Source organism: Mesitornis unicolor, unplaced genomic scaffold (genome assembly GCF_000695765.1).
Source record: "Mesitornis unicolor isolate BGI_N332 unplaced genomic scaffold, ASM69576v1 Scaffold27125, whole genome shotgun sequence".
NCBI classification, from domain to species: Eukaryota; Metazoa; Chordata; class Aves; order Mesitornithiformes; family Mesitornithidae; genus Mesitornis; species Mesitornis unicolor.
Window position 1 is genome coordinate 159 of NW_010186569.1, and position 10,840 is coordinate 10,998.

The 10,840-nt window shown below is 36.3% G+C and overlaps 1 protein-coding gene across 1 annotated transcript; it reads right to left on the reverse strand.

Annotated features, from left to right (window-relative positions):
* Positions 1 to 584: 584 nt before the first annotated feature.
* On the reverse strand, positions 585 to 10,389 carry ORC5 (origin recognition complex, subunit 5; the record flags this gene model as incomplete). Its single annotated transcript, XM_010185192.1, has 7 exons — positions 585 to 697; positions 2,750 to 2,802; positions 5,021 to 5,111; positions 5,670 to 5,718; positions 7,343 to 7,473; positions 7,824 to 7,935; positions 10,315 to 10,389. Coding segments are annotated over 7 exons (624 nt in total), but the record flags the coding sequence as incomplete, so codon positions are not given.
* Positions 10,390 to 10,840: the final 451 nt, after the last annotated feature.

Sequence of the window (10,840 nt, forward strand, 5' to 3'; positions counted from 1 at the left end):
CAAGAACTTACAGAAAATAAGGTTTAGCCCATGATTTGGTAGTGAGGATTATTACATTCATCCCAAAACACGCATTACCATCATTTTAACAGAACATTTGCCAGCTAATGGAACCACATCTTCTGCAAAAGCAACTGTTGGTATGTTTCTGCTTCAGATGCTTAAAATGGTGTAAGTTAATGATGCACTATGTCATTTCATCTCATTAAAGGCTAACTCAGTTGCAGTTTGTATCTTTGTCTGGAAATTTAAGTGTGACTTATACCCAAGGACACTGCAGGCACTCCACTACAATCTGTACAAAACGGAGATAAATCAACTTAAAAAAGCAAACTGCAATACTTGTGCTATAAGGGTTACACATGTTTTGACATGAAGAGGAAGCAGGGTTTATTAGACATTGAGAATAACGAAGTGATCATTACCAATCACAATATGTGACCTACAGGAAAACTTCTGATGAAATCAAATGAACCACAAACAGAAACAGATCTCAAACTGAACTGCTGAAGAGTTTTAAACTAGGAAATTCAGCATGCAGATACCCAATAAGCAGCATCAAGGAAAAAAAAAAATCTCATTACCTTAAGAAAGAACCTCTTATCTGTCCTGACAGGATTGTAGGAGGCAAGGTAAGCAGCTATTAGAAGAAATTTGGAGTAATAAGGAAGTTCCACGTGCGTGTGTGCAGAAAGTCCTGTAAGATAAACAGTTTATCAGTCACCAAAACTCACTCTAAATAGCCACAAAATTAAAATTAGACTTATTTGCATTCTTTTCCTTCCCTCCTGCTCTACTTCTGAAGCAAAATTATTACGGCTACTTTCTCAACGGCATTACCACAGGTACAAAATCAGCAAAGGGGCAAGGAATGGCACAAAGCTAAACAAAACTAACATTCTGAATTCTTTATGGACTCATTTCAGAAACTCTATTTGAAGCATCACAGATTCACAAATCACTAAGGTGTGATCCCCCTTTAAAAAGAAAAAAAAAAATCAGGCTACTTTCATTTAAGGTAATTTTTCTGACAAACAGGGCAGATGAAGACATTTATTTAAATACAATGGCAAAGCTCTTCTCTGAGACCCAACCTTCAGGCTGTGCTAGACAGGAATGAGGTTGGCATGGTGGAGAAAGAAGCAGTGCCACACTTCAGAAACAGTTCAGCATCTCAGTTTTTAGCTACTCTTCTTATTTTCTACAGAAAATGTTTTCAAAATTTTAAACTTGATCCAGTTGACCCAGCCTGCTACATGTATACTTCATTAAGATTAAAGTCTCACAATTACAAACACATAAGAACTACAGTCTACTGAGTATTTTCCTGCCCTCTTTTTAATTTTACTTCATATTTTTTCCCCTTTACATTCCCCCACTCTTGTCACTGTAGTTGCTGCTTTTACACAGCTTATGCATATGAATAGGATGATCAAACCATCTGACTTCATCAGCTGTCTAGTTATGCAGACCACTAAAGAGTCTCCTCTTGTGCCTTCTTTGCTTACAAGTTTTCACTTCAACAGTTCCTTTTTCTGTGGAGCGTCTGTTAATGCTTTAATCCACAAATACCAGCAAACAAAGATCAAGGAGTTAAACACATTTAAAAGTTAAGATTCAGAGCCTCCAGTGTGATGGTAAGCATCCTAGTAATAACTTCCTCTCACACAGGCACAAAAGGACAGCAGTTTTAGCTTTCATTTACAATCAAGAGACTGTTCCGTATTGCATGTTAATTACAAAATGCAACACCAAATAAACTCTTACATATAGACTATTTATTTTAATACCCAAGTATCTGTTCCTAGTCCATTCTGCTGATCTGCCAATATTGCAACATGCACTGAACTCTTTGATTATATCCACAGTAAAATTTATTATAAGTGCTTTTTAGGCATGTTATTATCAAATGCTCTTACCAACATGACAATTTTTCCTACCACATATATCTGAAAATCCTAGAAAATGCATTTTAAACAATTCTCCTTTTTTGGGGTTGTCAGGTGCAAAAGTGTTTCATGGTCATGTCGGCATGGAAGGAGTTTAATAAGAACACTTTGAATCAAACTCCTTTGGTTAACAGTGTCAAAAAATTACTGATTATAAAGCACATACAGGAAACAGTATGACAATTGCAATTATCTTAAGACAGCTTTCAAAAGTTGGTATTTTACCTACCATCTAAAGAGGAAATTATTTGTTGTGATGGATAATATGGGGGGAAGGAAAAAAAGGAAAGAAAAAAAAAATCAACAAAGCTGTACTCCTCCAAGGACAAAATAGAAAGAATTTGAGATTCTGACACTTCTCTTTGCCAAGAAATAAGCACGTAGGACACCTGTTTTGTTCAGGAATGCGCTGACCCCCAGTAAAATGCAGCAGGTGAAATACTCCCTTGTCCCTACTCAGACAATTCTGTCAGCTGGCACACAGAAGTTTGACCATCAGGGGTCAGCCCATTCCTCACACATTCTTACAGAAGAACTACTAATTTAAAGAAAACTGCTTTTACCCACAAAGGACCTTTGGAAAGACTACTCCTAGGATATGTGCTAGGGGAAAAGGTAGTTAAAGTCCTTAGCAGAACACCTTCTCAGAAAACATGATTAACCTCAACTGCAACTGAATGCTAACAGGTAGCCTTGTCTATATGATTTCATTCACACATTATCAGGTAACAGCAACCAAGTCAACCTGACAAGTACACATTTCACATCACAAGCCCCTATAGAGCTACTGTATCCGATACCTTTCAACTGCCCAAGTTCTCCATCGTCACGCTGTAAGCGCTCCCACTGTGAGCTATAAGACAGATAATGCAAATATATACAAATGAAGTATTTGTTAGTCTTTTAGAAAAAACTACCTGCTTGGTATATGTACACTTTTATTTCATGACACTGGCTAGGATACAGTAAGAGAATAGTTTAAATATCCAGTATTACTACCTTGCACATAAAGTTCAATGTGCAGGCTTCGTGTATTTGAAAAAAACCACAGAAAGTAATGTTATATTAAGGTATAACAGTAAAAGTGAGTACAAACTACTTGTAAAATACCAATTTCTTTCCATCCAACTACCACCAGTAAGCAAATATCAATAGTGCTTCTAAATTTCAAGAATTATGCAGAACTGGAAGAAAGTCAAAAACACTAATAGTTTTGACTTTTATCTGCCATTCATGCTAGTGAGAACAATACCATAATTACTTCACAATGTAATTTTGAAGCCTGTGTAAAATCCAATATTCATTCTTCACTGAAAAACTATGAAGTCAAGATGGAACATTCCGGCAGTGAAAAATGTCTGCAAGTAGTTTCATGTTTTCCTAAATAGCAAAAAATTTTACTTTAAAGATTCCCTTAAGGAATGACATTGTTAGAGACGTCACGATTCTAGATCATCATAAAAAACCAGCTTTGTTAAAGTACTAGTGACTTTTTCTTTTAAAAGCTCTTTATGAACAGTCCCTCAACTAAAATCCTGTGCAATAGGGTTTATCAGCCACAAGCCATAAAACTTATGAAAACACTTTAATGAAAGCTGATGTAATACTGAAATTATAATGAATAATCAACCAAATTATCAATCAGCAAAGTTTTTATCCATTGGCTATTTTACAGGTAGGAAAAAATAGTTTTATTTTCATCTCAGTTCAGGCCACACAACAGCTGATAACAAAGTTCTATTGCCATAACTTACTACTTAAACAAAACCCCAGGGCAATTACAGTTCTGTGGTGAGAAAAATCAATATGGTAATTTTAATTCCTCGAGCATTTACTATTACACAGAGGTAAATGCAGAAAGCTAAAATTTATAATAAAAAACAACAGTAAAACTCAAATTTATAATCAAAGAAAACTGTAAAGAGGGAAAACTAGTTATTTGGAAACACTTCATAAGCTATTTTATACCATAATCTTATATTACACCCTAATTAGCATAGGCAATTACACAATATAGAAAGTCAGGAAAATCCTGAGTAGACCATGTAATGAAGAACAATATTGAGTATAAATACATATTTGAGGTAAACAGAATAATGTCTCATTGCACAGTGAAGTCTAGCTCATATGGAGCAAAATCAATTCTTATTTTGAAGGAATGATGCCTTTCCCAAAACATTTAGCAAAGACTCCTACTGCACACCCAGGTTCAGTTACCAGAATACTCTATGGCCTCAGTGACATTCAGAGGAAAGAAATCATTATGTTTGTATCAAGATAAAAAAAAAATCAAGCACTACTGAATTATCTCTTCACATGATGTAACATCAGTTTCACTCATCTTAAGGATGGAGAAGACATTAAATCTGAGCTGATTATTACTGTTAAAAATTAATGCCACCATCTTGTTTCTGGCAGTCTGGCAACTTAAGAAATAAACAGGGAATCTAAAATCATACCAAAAGAAACTCAGCCCATTAGCAGGATACCAGGTTTTAATGCTGTCAGAAACAGTAATTCCATGTTAGGAAATTTTTACCCTTGGACAAGAAACCAAGGGGTCAGAAAGGACAGTACACAAATCTAGCTCTACTAAACAAAGCAAAGGAACTCAGGAGGTTCAAAATCTGTAACATCTCACAGGAATTTTGAGGCTTGCACGCATCCTGGGCACAGCAAGGATCTACCAAGTCAACTTCACAAGTGTGTTTTAAACTGTGCCTCTGTATTTTGGTGATAGATTCCCATGCTGGGCAGTTTCATACGTGACAGAAAATGGCTCTATCTGCATGACCATCAGTGAAAAACACCACAACCTGCTGCCACTGCATTACTTATTTAATAATTTATGAGTTACAAATACCATTTTGTTTGAAAAATTCCTCTTGAGATATTCTATTTGTAATATTATATGGCAAGGAAGAAGTGCAAGTCAAAGAGAAAACAGATTCTATCTACCAAAAAATAAACACTAGCCATGAAACATAATTGAGAGAGTAAATATTTAAAGAGGAAGACTGTTAAAAACAGCAACATCAACAAAACAAACAAGCCCTCACTCCCCAGATTACCTGGATATTTCCCGGAGATAAACAGTCTGCATTGCCTTCTTCAAATGAGGTTCAATATTCTTCCAGAGTTTGCGGGTGTCACGTTCATTTGCTGTACCAAGCCACAATCAACTCTGTTAAATATTTAACTCATACAACACTAAAACTCTTTCTCTGACACTTCAACAGTCACAGGCACGTCAGAAGTCTAACGCCCTGACTCTGAAATACTGTATTACAATAATGCACCATCATCATACATTTATTTGCAAGCATATGCTACCACGCAAAGCTGTTTTCTCTGGGTTTATTCCAAGATACTCTGGGACAGTTTGGCAGAACCTCTGTTCTCATTAGCCTCTTAGCCTTGAGAGAGGAATTCGACTTATCTTAATACTTTGCAGAAGTCCTGGTGGTTGAGTGAAAAGATTTATAGGGGTAAGCAAGTTTTCATGGTATTTCCATCTCATTTCCACAAAACATCACCAACAAATGTCACCTACTGCTTCTGCTGCAAATGCCGCCTGCTGGGTGCAACAGCAGTAAGCAATGCCATTGTGACCAGAAAAATGGTCACAACACAACAAGAATCAAGGCAAAGTCCTCCACAAAACCCCAGGAGGGCTCCTGCACTTTCATACACCTGCTCAAATTAAAGACAGAAGCTTACCTTCTCCTCTGATCACCGGTTCACAGTATTTAGAAAAATTGAGTGCTGCCTACAGAAAGGAAAAGGTACTACATATGAAAAAGGTACTATGATCTAGCTACAGACTAACATAGATACAGGTAACAAGCAGCGTGATTCATTACTTTGCAAAACCAATTGATTATTTTTCAGTCAATAATTACGCCGCTTACTTCAACGCTACACTGTAAAATGTCACAATACTTCTGTAGATTAAAATACAAACAGAAGCAAAATCTCTTTACTGCACTCAAGAGTTGCACTTTTTAAAATTAAACATTATAAATGCAATAAAAATATTTTCATCAACTGTTTTTTACTGCCTTCATTTTAATGTAAAACTTTCCATTCCAGGAGCAGTTCAGCATGTTGAAAAGTAGGCCACACACGCTTACACACACAAAAAAGCAGAAATTATTTAACAAAAAAAAAGAAGCCCAAGAAACAACCGAACAAAACCACCAAACCTGCTAGCACATTCCATATTTAAACGAACTCCTTCTGCCTAAAGTAAGATTGAGAGATTTTTGACAAGGCTGTAATCTAGATTTTTTTTTTTCTTCTAAAACGGTTAAATCAATATAGTTACTGCTTTTCAGCTTTTCTTATGCAAAAGTCACTGTTAAGTAATTTTTATTTTAATTCTGTTAGTTTGTTTGTTATATTTAATAAACACAGGATAAAACAGAACCGGAGACTGGACATGTTGAGACCATGTAATAGAAGTTATTCCTTCAAATGTTGAAATCAACTGTCTGGCAATCCACTGCATAGTCCAGGAAACAAATACAACAGATGGCTAGTTAGGGATTACAGAAGCAAGAAGGTAGCATAACAGCAAAGTCATATAACCACATGTAAAAAGAATGTGAAAGAAGCACCATGAGGCCTACCATGGCTTGAAAGAGTAAAACCACCTCTTACTTCCTCTGACTGAATTGCAAACAAAAAAAATATCATTAACCATGTCTGTAACAGAGCTGTCCCTCAAAAACTGCTGCAGTTGCAGCAATTGCTTCTACTCTAATTAGCAGTAGGCATAAAAGGTTTATCACATTTATTCCCTTATCCTAACAGGTGAAAATAGGTAGCCTGGTCTTCTCAGTCACTTTCTGATTATCGAGGAACGGCTTAAGCTCAAAAACCCCAACAGAAGTTGTAGGCTAGGTAAACCACACAAATACTGGCATCTTACTAGCGCAGCTTTTGGTGTCTCTTGACTGGAAAACTACATAGCAATTAAAACCCCTTACAGCCACCAAAACAAGTGCAACCTTTGTTATGGATTTTTAGGGAAACAACATTTAAGGTTAACGCATTCTTAAGATGGTAGATTTAGACTAGATATAAGGAAGAAATTTTTATGACAAGAGGGGTGAAACACTGGAAAAGGTTGCCGAGAGGGGTGGTAGATGCCTTATCCCTGGAAACATTGAAGGTCAGGCTGGACAGGGCTCTGAGCACCCTGACCTAGTTGAAGATCACCCTGCCCATTGCAGGCAGGTTGGATTAGATGACCTTTAAAGGTCCTTTCCAAATCAAACTATTATATGATTTTCTTTGTCCATATTCAACAATAAATCTAGACATTCAGAGATCATTTGGCAAAAAAACACCCCAAAACAAAACAACAACTCTAAAGGGGCTCATCTCACCAGATGCTGAAGCTCTTTCAGGTCCCTACAAACCATGTAGAAGACACCAAGCAGAATATTGATAAATGCTGCATAGAAATCCGCAGAATATTCTGGGGGATGATTCTGAGACAAGATCTTCTGCAGGTGTCCTGTTTAAACAAGAACAAGTTTTGCTTACATAAAACTAACTTAATAAACTGACTACATTTTACAAGCTAAGTGGAAAATCCAAGTAGACTCATAATTTTAAAAACTCAAACTCCACCAAAAACTACACTGATTAAAAGAATGGAACCAAAATGTTACTTTGAGATGTTTTGGTGAGTGGAAAAAGACAAGTTTTTTAGAGGCTGTGTGAATACAGACTTCTACATTCCAGTAGCTATCACGTATTCCAAATTCTGTAAAAGGCATACTGATAAGCATAAAAAAACAATCTGGATACTGTCAGACGCAGTAATATTAAATCCCCAAAAAGCAGATTAAAGAATTAGCTTACCTATGCTGTAATCAGGAAAATACAAGGTGAATGGCTCAAAGCATCCAGTATTTGGACGGAACAGTTCCCACACTATTTCACTGAGTAGGACAACTGTCACATTTCTGTCAGTCTACACACAGAAGTAAAAAAAAGAAGTGACAGGCAGAGAAAGAAAAGAAAAATAAAACTGTATTTTACAATTTCAATGAGAAAAAAATATTATGATGAATTTTCTGTTCAGCAAAAGTCATCAAATTTACAGTTAAATACAAATTTCTAGCATAGTAATAAAGATTGAGCTGGCTTAATCAAGAAGCTCATACATTTGCAGACTTTCATAATTACATGAGATTTCTCTGCATTCCTTGCTATCTCACTGACATGCTGTGTGAGGTGACAGAGCTCTGGTACTAGACAATATCAAGTAGATTCCATTTCTACTCCTAAAATTAAGACAGCTTTTTACTTTGGCAATTAAAACCAGATTTCAAAACAAACAGGAAGAGTTAAAAAGTGGAAGAAAGCTCAGTGCTTTCTGAAACCAAGCTACCTAGTACTTTATTTTAAAGGCAAGCAGGTCTTAAAAAAAAAATCCAAATCAAAAACACAGTATTAACTGTGTACTCTACCAACTGTTTCACGAGTTACCAACAATGGCTGTGCACAGTAACGTTATTTTTAACTGAGCTTTTATAAACTTGCCTTGAGTCTAATGTTTTGGTCAACAACAAAAAAAACCATCTCACATTAAAAAATGGTCACCCTTGAATACATCAGCTATATAATGAATCTATTTTATGTATATTTTGTATTAATAGATTTTAATATGGAACTATCTGTGAAGATGATGCGCCGTTCTTCCTGATTGAATTGGCAATGCTTAATATGAGCTATGAATGTCTTGGAAAAAAAATTCAGTATGAATCTTCTTCTATTTACTCTTCCTACTTCTTGCCAAAGTAGCACCCACCTATATTCTTGACTGTTTTTCCTTTCTCTATTTTTAACTTTTTTTTTTTCCTTTTAACAAGGGAGCATCTTTCTGTAGAATTCACTCAATTGTGCTCCTCTCCCAGATTTCCTAGTATTTTAGCTGAGAAAAGTATTAATGTATTTTCAGTTCCTGATAGACTTCCAATATGAAAATCTTAAGTACTCCCCACCATCATCCTCACAGAAATCCAGCATCCTATGACCCATTCTTCACCAATGATCCCCCAAGTCCCATTAAATCTTTCACCACTAATGAAGTTTGTCTTCTTTCACTCAAGGAAATGAAGTGATGCAGTAGATTTGCTCCTACAGCACTCCTCTGCAATATCAGATGGACAACAGCTTTACAAAGCCTCAGTCCAGAATCCAGAATTTAAACAACTGGAATCTAAGCATTCAGGAAAGCTGACAAACTTGAGGTTACTTCTGAATTTGAGAGTATTTCTCTAGGATATTTAAGTTTTAGCCTATGCTTTTTTGATCCCTGAACAGCACTCATATACCTTAGTTTTCCTCCTTTCTCTCTGTCAGACAGGTTGTTTCTGCTTCAGAGGCAGCAAAATTCAGAACATTGGCTGAACAGACAAAAAAGCCAAAAAATACACCAGCTGCCAGGATTAAGAACACAGCTGTGAATCAGTCTTCATTCAGTAAATAGAGAAATCAATGTCACCAGAAGATGAGGAGTGCCACACAAAAATCTTAAGATAACAAGCATAATTTCAGCTATTTAGATGTTCAGACATTCCAAAGTACCACCATCTTCTGGTTTTGCCTTCAGTTTCTTTTCAGAGAACGTAGCACTCCTCCTTATTCCAAGGCATAAGCTTTGATACTTCAGTAGTGAGAGAGGGAAAGATACAGTGGTTTACTCCAACCACAGGCATAATGTGGCACAATTCCAGCAGAAGTGTAAAAACTCTCTGCCATCATAAAGCGCATTTGCAGCTGCTGAGCCACTGTTAAATAGCTGGTGGTCTGCTGACCATCCTCAAGCCAGCCATCACGCAATGTTGTGGAGTTTCACATAGGAGAAACTTGAGGAAGACTAACACTTCCCAAGTTGCAAATCCACATGTTTGATGCTGAATTCACTCAATATGGCTTTGGACTCCCACATAAACATCTGACAAACTCTAAAGGGGGCTTTATTTATTTATTTGTACCAAGCCAATATAGGAGCTATGTTGAAGCTTCTCCTTATAGATTATAGCCTGCCTGAGCAGACTCAGCCTCAAAAGAATCTACAACAGATCAGATATTGAAAAACAGAATTTTTTAATTTTTTTTTTTAAATAAGAGTGTAAGAAAAAACTGCCAATGTTTAAATCTGGTTTGGTTTCTAGTTTTGACCACTGCCAATTAATTATTTGGGGGGCAGGGGGGGATATTAATTTTGCAACTTTTCTCATCTAAAGAATCACTTCTCTTGATCTGTGAGCCTAGATGGGCAGAAACCACATTCAGTTACTTTTACTATGCAAGAAACATACATTAATTTTTTTGAGACACTTACCAACTCTTGAAGCCTAAGAAATGCTGGCAGGATGTTTGCTTCCATTTCCCTCAGCTGCTCTGCTCTATCCAGTACCTTTTAACAAAACAATGATCGTCTTATATAGACAACGTCACCTTCCATTCTCACATGGACTTAAAATTAATTCTTAGATGCAGGAAACTCATTTCACCAACGGCTCTTGGACAGCTGAAACACTTAAGTATCAAGACCTCTTAAACAAGCAATATCAGAGAGATTATTGCTTCAGGTGTGCTTCTAAGAAACCCAAGCAGTTCCACCATCTATCAAGAGCTGATATTTTCAAAAAATTAGCTATCATCTGGAATTCACACAACTGAATTTTGAGAAGTATTTCTTGCTATATAGCTTGCAGCCTAGGAATTTACAGGGTTTATTGTATTGTATGCAAACCTGGCATAGCACTAACAAAGATGTAGGCATATGTACAGCTTAAACAAGAAACACTTTATCTAAACTAACATATTTAGGAGCCTGTCCTGGTTAGAGCTAAATAGAACTAATT